This window comes from Coregonus clupeaformis, chromosome 29, assembly GCF_020615455.1.
Source record: "Coregonus clupeaformis isolate EN_2021a chromosome 29, ASM2061545v1, whole genome shotgun sequence".
NCBI lineage: Eukaryota > Metazoa > Chordata > Actinopteri > Salmoniformes > Salmonidae > Coregonus > Coregonus clupeaformis.
The window spans coordinates 5,490,074-5,503,584 of NC_059220.1; the positions used below are offsets into that span (position 1 = coordinate 5,490,074).

The 13,511-nt window shown below is 43.0% G+C and overlaps 1 protein-coding gene across 2 annotated transcripts in view; it reads left to right on the top strand.

Annotated features, from left to right (window-relative positions):
• Positions 1 to 13,511, top strand: part of LOC121544581 (mitogen-activated protein kinase kinase kinase kinase 5) — a 141,913-nt gene that overhangs the window by 42,652 nt on the left and 85,750 nt on the right. For both annotated transcript variants that reach the window (XM_041854541.2, XM_041854542.2), the window contains exons 5-8: positions 2,809 to 2,899; positions 9,508 to 9,572; positions 10,390 to 10,445; positions 11,967 to 12,014. In XM_041854541.2, the coding sequence (XP_041710475.1) occupies positions 2,809 to 2,899; positions 9,508 to 9,572; positions 10,390 to 10,445; positions 11,967 to 12,014 (260 nt within the window). The remainder of the gene's footprint in view (positions 1 to 2,808; positions 2,900 to 9,507; positions 9,573 to 10,389; positions 10,446 to 11,966; positions 12,015 to 13,511) is intronic.

Below are 13,511 nucleotides of genomic sequence, written 5' to 3' on the forward strand. Positions count from 1 at the left end.
TAGTAGTAACAGTAGTAGTAGTAGTAGTAACAGCAGTAGTAGTAGTAGTAGTAACAGCAGTAGCAGTAGCAGTAGTAGTAGTAGCAGTAGTAGTAGTAGTAGTAGCAGTAGCAGTAGTAGTAGTAGTAGTAGCAGCAGTAGCAGTAGTAGTAGTAGTAGTAGTAGTAGTAGTAGTAGTAGTAGTAGTAACAGTAGTAGTAGTAGTAGTAGTAACAGCAGTAGCAGTAGTAGTAATAGTAGTAGTAGTAGTAGTAACAGTAGTAGTAGTAGTAGTAGTAACAGCAGTAGTAGCAGTAGTAACAGTAGTAGTAGTAACAGTAACAGCAGTAGTAGTAACAGTAGTAGTAGTAGTAACAGTAGTAGTAGTAGTAGTAACAGTAGTAGTAGTAGTAACAGCAGTAGTAGTAACAGCAGTAGCAGTAGTAGTAGTAGTAACAGTAGTAGTAGTAACAGTAGTAGTAGTAGTAGTAACAGCAGTAGTAGTAACAGCAGTAGTAGTAACAGCAGTAGCAGTAGTAGTACTAGTAGTAGTAGTAACAGTAGTAGTAGTAGTAGTAGTAACAGCAGTAGTAGTAGTAGTAGTAACAGCAGTAGTAGTAGTAGCAGTAGTAACATTAGTAGTAGTAACAGCAGTAGTAGTAGTAGTAGCAGTAGTAGCAGTAGTAGTAACAGCAGTAGTAGTGATTTATTCTTTACATTAGCTAGTAGCTACCTAAGCACTGTACATATGCGTTTATAGGACACCATTTTGTTCATTTAGTCTATGTGCTGCATGCAGTGGTATGCTACACTGTGGAAGTATTAATTCATCCAGCCACATTGAAATGGAGTAAAATGTTCTGTGGTTTGAAGCTTGGCAAGGCAAGGGGAAAGATTGAGTGATCTCCCAAAAATTGTGAGTGTTCGTTCTGTCCAACGTGCTTGAACTTTTTCCTCAATTTAATATGGAGAAGTACCATTATGGAGAGTACCCATCGTTACTCAAAGGGGAATGTGTCTCGTGTGTGTCTGTCGTGTCTCTCTCTCTCGTGTGTCTCTCTCTCTCTCGTGTGTGTCTGTCGTGTGTCTCTCTCTCTCTCTCTCTCGTGTATGTCTGTCGTGTGTCTCTCTCTCTCTCTCGTGTGTGTCTGTCGTGTGTCTCTCTCTCTCTCTCGTGTGCGTCTGTCGTGTGTCTCTCTCTCTCTCGTGTGCGTCTGTCGTGTGTCTCTCTCTCTCGTGTGTCTCTCTCTCTCTCGTGTGTGTCTGTCGTGTCTCTCTCTCTCTCTCTCTCATGTGTGTCTGTCGTGTGTCTCTCTCTCTCGCTCGTGTGCGTCTGTCGTGTGTCTCTCTCTCTCTCTCGTGTGTGTCTGTCGTGTGTCTCTCTCTCTCTCTCTCTCGTGTGTGTCTGTCGTGTGTCTCTCTCTCTCTCTCGTGTGTGTCTGTCGTGTCTCTCTCTCTCTCTCTCATGTGTGTCTGTCGTGTGTCTCTCTCTCTCGCTCGTGTGCGTCTGTCGTGTGTCTCTCTCTCTCTCTCTCGTGTGTGTCTGTCGTGTCTCTCTCTCTCTCGTGTGTGTCTGTCGTGTGTCTCTCTCTCTCTTGTGTGTGTCTGTCGTGTGTCTCTCTCTCTCTCTCGTGTGTGTCTGTCGTGTGTCTCTCTCTCTCTCTCGTGTGCGTCTGTCGTGTGTCTCTCTCTCTCGTGTGTGTCTGTTGTGTCTCTCTCTCTCTCTCTCGTGTGTGTCTCTCTCTCTCTCTCTCGTGTGTGTCTGTCGTGTCTCTCTCTCTCTCGTGTGTGTCTGTCGTGTGTCTCTCTCTCTCTCGTGTGTGTCTCTCTCTCTCTCTCTCGTGTGTGTCTGTCGTGTCTCTCTCTCTCTCTCTCGTGTGTGTCTGTCGTGTGTCTCTCTCTCTCTCGTGTGTGTCTGTTGTGTCTCTCTCTCTCTCGTGTGTGTCTCTCTCTCTCTCTCTCGTGTGTGTCTGTCGTGTGTCTCTCTCTCTCTCGTGTGTGTCTGTTGTGTCTCTCTCTCTCTCTCGTGTGTGTCTCTCTCTCTCTCTCTCGTGTGTGTCTGTCGTGTGTCTCTCTCTCTCTCTCGTGTGTGTCTGTTGTGTCTCTCTCTCTCTCTCTCTCTCGTGTGTGTCTCTCTCTCTCTCTCTCGTGTGTGTCTGTCGTGTGTCTCTCTCTCTCGTGTGTGTCTGTCGTGTCTCTCTCTCTCGTGTGTGTCTGTCGTGTGTCTCTCTCTCTCGTGTGTCTCTCTCTCTCTCTCTCGTGTGTGTCTCTCTCTCTCTCTCTCGTGTGTGTCTGTCGTGTGTCTCTCTCTCTCTCGTGTGTGTCTGTCGTGTCTCTCTCTCTCTCTCGTGTGTGTCTCTCTCTCTCTCTCTCGTGTGTGTCTCTCTCTCTCTCTCTCTCGTGTGTGTCTGTCGTGTGTCTCTCTCTCTCTCTCTTTCGTGTGTGTCTGTCGTGTCTCTCTCTCTCTCTCGTGTGTGTCTGTCGTGTCTCTCTCTCTCTCGTGTGTGTCTGTTGTGTCTCTCTCTCTCTCGTGTGTGTCTCTCTCTCTCTCTCTCGTGTGTGTCTGTCGTGTGTCTCTCTCTCTCTTTCGTGTGTGTCTGTCGTGTCTCTCTCTCTCTCTCGTGTGTGTCTGTCGTGTCTCTCTCTCTCTCTCGTGTGTGTCTGTTGTGTCTCTCTCTCTCTCGTGTGTGTCTCTCTCTCTCTCTCTCGTGTGTGTCTGTCGTGTGTCTCTCTCTCTCTCTCTTTCGTGTGTGTTGTCTGTGTGCGCACAGGGCAAGCGTGTTTTTCTGCGTCTGGTTTCTCTTTCACTCTCTGTGTCTCTGCTTCCAGGGGACGACTTCTCCATCATCCAGCAGGAGATCTTCATGGTGAAGGAATGCATGCACCACAACATAGTGGCCTACTTCGGGAGTTACCTCTGGTAAGAGCCAAGACAACACTCAATACCAGGCACCCTATTCCCTGTGTAGTGCACTACGTTTGACCTGTAGGGCCCAAGGACACTAAATACCATTCCAGCGGTCTGTGGCTGAGTGACGTGAGGAAGTGATAGTCTGTAGCTGAGGGAGATGAGGATGTGATACTTGATATTTCCAGAGCAGAGGTATCTAAGGCACTGCAGTGCTTGAGGCGTCACTACAGATCCGGGTTCGATCCCGGGCTGTGTCGCAGCCGGCCGCGACCGGGAGACCCATGAGGTGACGCACAATTTGGCTCAGTGTCGTCCGGGTTAGGGGAGGGTTTGGCCGGCCGGGATGTCCTTGTCCCATCGCGCTCTAGCGACTCCTGTGGCGGACCGGGCGCATGCACGCTCACTTCGGTCGCCAGTTGTACGGTGTTTCCGGGTTAAGCTAGCAGTGTGTCAAGAAGCAGGTTCGTGTTTCGACCTTTGCCTCTCCCGAGTCCGTACGGGAGTTGCAGCGATGGGACAAGACTGTAACTACCAATTTGGATATCACGAAATCGGGGAGAAAAAAGGGGTAAAAAAAATAATATATATATATATATATATATATATATATATATATATATATATATACAGTGGGGAGAACAAGTATTTGATACACTGCCGATTTTGCAGGTTTTCCTACTTACAAAGCATGTAGAGGTCTGTAATTTTTATCATAGGTACACTTCAACTGTGAGAGACGGAATCTAAAACAAAAATCCAGAAAATCACATTGTATGATTTTTTTGTAATTAATTTGCATATTATTGCATGACATAAGTATTTGATCACCTACCAACCAGTAAGAATTCCGGCTCTCACAGACCTTATTAGTTTTTCTTTAAGAAGCCCTCCTGTTCTCCACTCATTACCTGTATTAACTGCACCTGTTTGAACTCGTTACCTGTATAAAAGACACCTGTCCACACACTCAATCAAACAGACTCCAACCTCTCCAGAATGGCCAAGACCAGAGAGCTGTGTAAGGACATCAGGGATACAATTGTAGACCTGCACAAGGCTGGGATGGGCTACAGGACAATAGGCAAGCAGCTTGGTGAGAAGGCAACAACTGTTGGCGCAATTATTAGAAAATGGAAGAAGTTCAAGATGACGGTCAATTAACCTCGGTCTGGGGCTCCATGCAAGATCTCACCTCGTGGGGCATCAATGATAATGAGAAAGGTGAGGGATCAGCCCAGAACTACACGGCAGGACCTGGTCAATGACCTGAAGAGAACTGGGACCACAGTCTCAAAGAAAACCATTAGTAACACACTACGCCGTCATGGATTAAAATCCTGCAGTGCATGCAAGGTCCCCCTGCTCAAGCCAGCGCATGTCCAGGCCCGTCTGAAATTTGCCAATGACCATCTGGATGATCCAGAGGAGGAATGGGAGAAGGTCATGTGGTCTGATGAGACAAAAATAGAGCTTTTTGGTCTAAACTCCACTCGCCGTGTTTGGAGGAAGAAGAAGGATGAGTACAACCCCAAGAACACCATCCCAACCGTGAAGCATGGTTGGGGATGCTTTTCTGCAAAGGGGACAGGACAACTGCGCCGTATTGAGGGGAGGATGGATGGGGCCATGTATCGCGAGATCTTGGCCAACAACCTCCTTCCCTCAGTAAGAGCATGGAAGATGGATCGTGGCTGGGTCTTCCAGCATGACAACGACCCGAAAACACACAGCCAGGGCAACTAAGGAGTGGTTCCGTAAGAAGCATCTCAAGGTCCTGGAGTGGCCTAGCCAGTCTCCAGACCTGAACCCAATAGAACATCTTTGGAGGGAGCTGAAAGTCCATATTGCCCAGCGACAGCCCCGAAACCTGAAGGATCTGGAGAAGGTCTGTATGGAGGAGTGGGCCAAAATCCCTGCTGCAGTGTGTGCAAACCTGGTCAAGACCTACAGGAAACGTATGATCTCTGTAATTGCAAACAAAGGTTTCTGTACCAAATATTAAGTTCTGCTTTTCTGATGTATCAAATACTTATGTCATGCAGTAAAATGCAAATTAATTACTTAAAAATCATACAATGTGATTTTCTGGATTTTTGTTTTAGATTCCGTCTATCACAGTTGAAGTGTACCTATGATAAAAATTACAGACCTCTACATGCTTTGTAAGTAGGAAAACCTGCAAAATCGGCAGTGTATCAAATACTTGTTCTCCCCACTGTATATATATATATATATATATATATATACATACAGTGCCAGTCAAAAGTTTGGACACACCTACTCATTCAAGGGTTTTTCTTTATTTTTTACTATTTTCTATATTGTAGAATAATAGTGAAGACATCAAAACTATGAAATAACACATATGGAATCATGTAGTAACCAAAAAGGTGTTAAACAAATCAAAATAGATTTGAGATTCTTCAAAGTAGCCACCCTTTGCCTTGATGACAGCTTTCCACACTCTTGGCATTCTCTCAACCAGCTTCATGAGGAATGCTTTTCCAACAGTCTTAAAGGAGTTACCACATATAGGGCCTCCTATAGCTCAGTTGGTAGAGCATGGCGCTTGCAACGCCAGGGTTGTGGTATCGTTTCCCACTGGGGCCAGTATGAAAAATGTATGCACTCACTAACTGTAAGTCGCTCTGGATAAGAGCATCTGCTAAATGACAAAAATGTAATGCTGAGCACTTGTTGGCTGCTTTTCCTTCACTCTGCGGTCCAACTCATCCCAAACCATCTCAATTGGGTTGAGGTCGGGGGATTATGGAGGCCAGGTCATCTGATGCCGTACCATCACTCTCCTTCTTGGTAAAATAGCCCTTACACAGCCTGGAGGTGTGTTTTGGGTCATTGTCCTGTTGAAAAACAAATGATAGTCCCACTAAGCGCAAACCAGATTGAATGGCGTATCGCTGCAGAATGCTGTGGTACCATGCTGGTAAAGTGTGACTTGAATTCTAAGTAAATCACAGACAGTGTCACCAGCAAAGCACCCCCACACCATAACACCTCCTCCTCCATGCTTTACGGTGGGAAATACACATGCGGAGATCATCCGTTCACTTACTCTGCATCTCACAAAGACACAGAGGTTGGAATCAAACATCTCCAATTTAGTCTAATGTCCATTGCTCGTGTTTCTTGGCCCAAGCAGGTCTCTTCTTCTTATTGGTGTCCTTTAGTAGTGGTTTCTTTGCAGCAATTCGACCATGAAGGCCTGATTCACGCAGTCTCCTCTGAACAGTTGTTGAGATGTGTCTGTTACTTGAACTCTGTGAAGCATTTATTTGGGCTGTAATCATAGGTGCAGTTAATTGCTGATTTCTGAGGCTCGTAACTCTAATGAACTTATCCTCTGCAGCAGAGGTAACTCTGGGTCTTCCTTTCCTGTGGTGGTCCTCATGAGAGCCAGTTTCATCATAAAGCTTGATGGTTTTTGCGACTGCACTTGAAGAAACTTTCAAAGTTCTTGAAATGTTCCGGATTGACTAACCTTCATGTCTTAAGGTAGTGATGGACTGTCGTTTCTCTTTGCTTATTTGAGCTGATATTACTTGCTAGATATTGCTGCACTGTTCCAGGTGACTACCTCATGAAGCTGGTTGAGAGAATGCCAAGAGTGTGCAAAGCTGTCATCAAGGCAAAGGGTGCCTATTTGAAGAATCTCCAATATAAAATATATTTTGATTTGTTTAACACTTTTTTGGTTACTACATGATTCCATATGTGTTATTTCATAGTATTGATGTCTTCACTATTATTCTACAATGTAAAAATAAAGAAAAACCCTGGAATTAGTAGGTGTGTCCAAACTTTTGACTGGTAGTGTATATAGAAATATATTTGGGATGACTTGCAGATTGAATCGCTCTAGCAGCAATGTTGCCCTGCCAGTCATCTATTTCTCGCAGCATCAGAGAAAATGAGACGTATTGTAGGGCCCTATAAAATCCACATTGCTGAGAACGCGTGCGGAATTAAGAAATCCATACGTTAAAACGGAATTCAACAACATAAAAAAAGGTATTGAACTTAATCGGAAATAAACTAAATGTATTGAATTTATTAGAAAATTCATAAATTTTCCCAAGATATCATAAGACATGAACAAAATGCATCAGTGATTGGTGTTTTCCTTTAACTTTCTGAAGAGGCAACTGCACAGGAATTGCCTGTCTGTGTGTGTCTGTGTGTGTCTGTGTGTGTCTGTGTGTGTCTGTGTGTGTGTGCCTGCGCGTTTGTCTACCACATTGTGTAGCCGTTAGCAATGATGCTAATGTAATGACGATGCTAATGTAATGACAACTGTCTTCTGGTAGATGGAAAGGTTCCCGAAAACCTTCTCAATTAAATGTTAAATACAAAATAGCCTATGCCAACCAGGCAGAATTACAGTGGGGGGAAAAAAGTATTTAGTCAGCCACCAATTGTGCAAGTTCTCCCACTTAAAAAGATGAGAGAGGCCTGTAATTTTCATCATAGGTACACGTCAACTATGACAGACAAATTGAGGAGAAAAAAATCCAGAAAATCACATTGTAGGATTTTTTATGAATTTATTTGCAAATTATGGTGGAAAATAAGTATTTGGTCACCTACAAACAAGTAAGATTTCTGGCTCTCACAGACCTGTAACTTCTTCTTTAAGAGGCTCCTCTGTCCTCCTCTCGTTAGCTGTATTAATGGCACCTGTTTGAACTTGTTATCAGTATAAAAGACACCTGTCCACAACCTCAAACAGTCACACTCCAAACTCCACTATGGCCAAGACCAAAAAGCTGTCAAAGGACACCAGAAACAAAATTGTAGACCTGCACCAGGCTGGGAAGACTGAATATGCAATAGGTAAGCAGCTTGGTTTGAAGAAATCAACTGTGGGAGCAATTATTAGGAAATGGAAGACATACAAGACCACTGATAATCTCCCTCGATCTGGGGCTCCACGCAAGATCTCACCCCGTGTGGTCAAAATGATCACAAGAACGGTGAGCAAAAATCCCAGAACCACACGGGGGGACCTAGTGAATGACCTGCAGAGAGCTGGGACCAAAGTAACAAAGCCTACTATCAGTAACACACTACGCCGCCAGGGACTCAAATCCTGCAGTGCCAGACGTGTCCCCCTGCTTAAGCCAGTACATGTCCAGGCCCGTCTGAAGTTTGCTAGAGTGCATTTGGATGATCCAGAAGAGGATTGGGAGAATGTCATATGGTCAGATGAAACCAAAATAGAACTTTTTGGTAAAAACTCAACTCGTCGTGTTTGGAGGACAAAGAATGCTGAGTTGCATCCAAAGAACACCATACCTACTGTGAAGCATGGGGGTGGAAACATCATGCTTTGGGGCTGTTTTTCTGCAAAGGGACCAGGACGACTGATCCGTGTAAAGGAAAGAATGAATGGGGCCATGTATCGTGAGATTTTGAATGAAAACCTCCTTCCATCAGCAAGGGCATTGAAGATGAAACGTGGCTGGTCTTTCAGCATGACAATGATCCCAAACACACCGCCCGGGCAACGAAGGAGTGGCTTCGTAAGAAGCATTTCAAGGTCCTGGAGTGGCCTAGCCAGTCTCCAGATCTCAACCCCATAGAAAATCTTTGGAGGGAGTTGAAAGTCCGTGTTGCCCAGCGACAGCCCCAAAACATCACTGCTCTAGAGGAGATCTGCATGGAGGAATGGGCCAAAATACCAGCAACAGTGTGTGAAAACCTTGTGAAGACTTACAGAAAACGTTTGACCTGTGTCATTGCCAACAAAGTGTATATAACAAAGTATTGAGAAACTTTTGTTATTGACCAAATACTTATTTTCCACCATAATTTGCAAATAAATTCATTAAAAATCCTACAATGTGATTTTCTGGATATTTTTTCCTCATTTTGTCTGTCATAGTTGACGTGTACCTATGATGAAAATTACAGGCCTCTCTCATCTTTTTAAGTGGGAGAACTTGCACAATTGGTGGCTGACTAAATACTTTTTTTCCCCACTGTATATAACGATTATTTGCATCAATTCCTGTTTTGCAAACCCTGCAATCACATGAGCGCTACAGAAACATCGCTAGCCAAACAATGGTCTCTGGCTGGTGCACAGTTGAATCAACTCAACAACAACCAAAAAGTAGATTTTCCCAAACCTTAAAAGTCCTGATGTGATTTAAGCATTGTTGTGGACTTGGAACATCCAATTTTGTTTTTGTTGTTATTAAAAAGTGTGATTTTGAGAGCGAAAACCTGAAAAAACGGAAACCTGGAAAAACAAAACGGGTAAACAGAATTTGGGAAAACATTTAACGGATTTTATAGGGCCATAATATTGTTCTTGGTCATTTGTGTCTACGGTAGGCCAGGCCATTCATGTTCTGCTTACTATTTAGCTGTGTTCATTGTAAACCCTGGGTTTATTCGCTAGGAACCAAACGGAGGCAAACAGGCTGAAAAAGGACCTGCCTGAACTTGTTCAATAAGACACGCTAGTTTTCATTGCAACACGTTTTGCTACGGTTTACACTAATGAATACACCCATGGTCTATTTTACTGTTCCTAACTGTCTCGTAACTGTCTCCTGTTTTTCTTAACTGTCTCATCTCCCTCCCTGTATCAGCCGGGAGAAGCTGTGGATCTGTATGGAGTACTGTGGTGGAGGATCTCTACAAGACATATATCATGGTGTGTTGTTATTCTGGTTATCTTCTCTCTCTCTCTCTCTCTCGCTCTCTCTGTCTCTTTGTCTCTTTCTCGATCTCTGTCTCTCTCTCGATCTCTGTCTCTCTCTCTCTCTCGCTCTCTCTGTCTCTTTCTCGATCTCTGTCTCTCTCTCGATCTCTGTCTCTCTCTCGATCTCTGTCTCTCTCTCGATCTCTCTCTCTCTCTCTCGCTCTCTCTGTCTCTCTCTCTCTCTCTCTCTGTCTCGCTCTCTCTGTCTCGCTCTCTCTGTCTCTCTCTCTTTCTCTCTCTCTCTGTCTCTCTCTCTGCTCTCTCTCTCTCTCTCTCTCTCTCGCTCTCTCTGTCTCTTTCTCGATCTCTGTCTCTCTCTCGATCTCTGTCTCTCTCTCGATCTCTGTCTCTCTCTCGATCTCTGTCTCTCTCTCGATCTCTGTCTCTCTCTCGATCTCTGTCTCTCTCTCTCTCTCTCTCTCTCTCTCTCTCTCTCTCTCTCGCTCTCTCTGTCTCGCTCTCTCTGTCTCTCTCTCTTTCTCTCTCTCTCTCTCTCGCTCTCTCTCTCTCTCTCGCTCTCTCTCTCTCTCGCTCTCGGTCTCTGTCTCTCTCATATCATCATCACAGTTATACTGTCAAATTATTGTCAGATTTATTACTCTCATAAATTATGGTTTATTATTGTTTAAATGTTTCATCCCTCCCCACTGTTGCCTAGGATTCAGTCTGTAAACTGTAATCTATCTGACCCTAATAATAAACGATACAAATGGCCTTTGGGGCAGCAGCAGCATAACCGTAATGTTTTGTCTGTTTTTTCATTTCCCAGTTACGGGTCCCCTATCGGAGCTGCAGATAGCCTACGTCTGCAGAGAGACCATACAGGTAATTATACTAAGGGACAGTTTCCTGGACACAGATTCGGCCTACTCCTGGGGCAGTGTCCAGAGGAGTACTGATTTAGAATCACATCACAATGAATGAGGTTACATGGACAAGGGGGGGGGCCTGATCCTAGTTCAGCACTCCTACTTTTGATACATACAGCCCCCTGGAGTACAAACTATGCTCAATGGTATCTCCGTGTAAAGTGCTTTTTAAAGGAAAACTCCACCCCAAAAAAAAATGACCTTTTGATATTTGTTTCATTAGTCCATTGTTGATAGTCCCAGAAATGTTTTGCACGTCAGCAATCAAGTTTTCAAGATATATAACTTTCATGATACAGAAATACAGCTGGTATGATGCTTTTTGTGTCATTTGATGCTGCGTTTTGCATCCTATGTTGCATTTGACTGTATATCTGTATTTTCAAAGTTCTATATCTTAAAAACTTGATTGCTGACATGTAAAACATTTTTGGGACTATATCAACAATGGACTAATGAAACAAATACCCTCTAAACGTTTTTGGGTGGAATTTTCCTTTAAGTCCAGAGCTGTGTTCGAATACCCAAACTGTATACTACATACTTAATGAGTATATATTACATACTATATTACTTCATTTTAGTATACTGTAAATTAACGGTATCCTTTCAGTTGAGCGTACTAGCGCTTCGCCTGTTTTCCGGAAGTTGATGCTGTTGCTATGCAACTTCTTGCTAGCTTGTTAGCATAGCTAACAAATTACTAACTAGACATCTTACGACTTCATTAACAATGTCCATTGAGAACGCACAACGACTATACCACTTAGCTAAGCTAAGAATGACGTGAATAATCAAGTCAATAAACGTTGGATAGTTGGTTAGATAGCATATAGTTAATATACTGGTAGGTTTGATGTATTAGTAGCTAACTAACGTTAGTTAGGTAGCTAGTTAACATACAGGCAACTGCTGTAATGATATGCTATGCGGTTCGTAAGGATAGCGTAGCTAACAAAAATCAAATTGTCAGCCAACGTGTAACGTAACTTATTTGAAAAGTCATTACTTTATTACATTGCTCAACATTTTCTTAACATTTCTGATAATTAGTTAAAGCAATTCATTTGTATCCGCTCTCGGCTGCATATTTTCCCGCCATTTTCTTCAAATCTGAAAATGTTGTGAAGCCACGCCCATTTTCTGAAGAATTGCATTATGGGCCCTAAAACCACGGAAATAGTGTCCACTGCTTGTATACTACTTATTTTGGCGAATGTAGTACGACATCCGGGTAACATTTGGCAAACGACCTATAATCCATACTATGACCAATAAGCATACTACATTCTCAATTGACATCACAAATAGTACAGTTAGTGCTGTTAGTGTGACTATTCGAACACAGCTCAGGTCAGACCTATGTTTAAATCCGGGTCCAGGAAACCGGCCCTTAAGGTATTTTACACTTCTGGTTGACTCCCAAGTTTGCCATTTCAAGCCAGTCTCTAACTTAGCTCTTTCTTTGCGTTCACAGGGTTTGGGATATCTACACTCCAAGGGAAAGATGCATCGTGACATCAAGGTATAGAGCCTCACAGTGGAGGTGTCATAATACCCATGAAACCTAGCGGTCAAACAGGGAAATGGTTCCAATCGTTTTTTCCTACCATTCATTTTTCCCATAGAGGATTTTTTAAAAAATATTTAAAATAAGTGCTGTGTTTTGTGTAGGCTTACCCCCTGGCGTGACGTTTTGATAACCATGTAAATCTCAGACAAGGTGACTTTTATCAATATATTAGTCTCTATTTACTCTCAGATTTAAAAAATGCTAATTAACATCGAAGTAGACATGCAAATCTAGAAATCCCTGCAAACTCCTGCACGTCATCTCTAGCTGACACCTTTGCTAACAGGTATTGTGTCAATTTAAAACTTGCACAAGACAGTTCAAAGAATTGTCCATTTCAAAAAAAATTGCCAATTTATTAATTATTACATTTATCTAACATTAGATAGTTAATCCAGAGATTCTTACCTATTTATGATAGCCACATTAGCAGCTAATTAGCATTACATTTTTTGGGGGGTAAATACAGGCGAATGTATTGATAAAAGTCACCTTGTCCTAGAGAGATTTACACGGTTATCAAAACGTCACGCCAGGGTAAACCTACACGAAACACAGCCCTTATTTGAAGTCTTTCTAAAATCCCCAATGGGAAAAATGAATGGTGGAAAAATGATTGGAACCATTTCCATGTTTGACCGCTAGGTTTTATGGGTAATATGACTCATACTGTGGTACTCTATAGTACCATACACACACTCTCGCTCTCTCCTTTACACTTTCTCACTTGCAACAAAGAAACATATATGTGCTTTTTGGGAAAGAAATCTGATATTGCCAAATATGTTTTGGAGGGGAATGTGTATAGCACATCAAGAGTGTCATTATTGTCATCACACTTTTCTCTTTCAATTTTACTTGCTATTTTTTTTAATTTAATACTTATTTTCCATACTTTTCATAATGATTTATGAAGTCTATCCATATATATATAGATCTATTTTTTCACACATATATAGTTATTTGTTTATAGGAATCAGAGGCTAAATGTTGACAGGGCTGTCGGAGAGGCTAAATGTTGACAGGGATGTCGGAGAGGCTAAATGTTGACAGGGGAGTCAGAGAGGCTAAATGTTGACAGGGATGTCAGAGAGAGGCTAAATGTTGACAGGGATGTCAGAGAGAGGCTAAATGTTGACAGGGATGTCAGAGAGGCTAAATGTTGACAGGGATGTCAGAGAGAGGCTAAATGTTGACAGGGATGTCAGAGAGGCTAAATGTTGACAGGGATGTCAGAAAGGCTAAATGTTGACAGGGATGTCAGAGAGGCTAAATGTTGACAGGGGAGTCAAGAGGCGCTAAATGTTGACAGGGCTGTCAGAGAGAGGCTAAATGTTGACAGGGCTGTCAGAGAGGATAAATGTTGACAGGGATGTCAGAGAGGCTAAATGTTGACAGGGATGTCAGAGAGGCTAAATGTTGACAGGGCTGTCAGAGAGGCTAAATGTT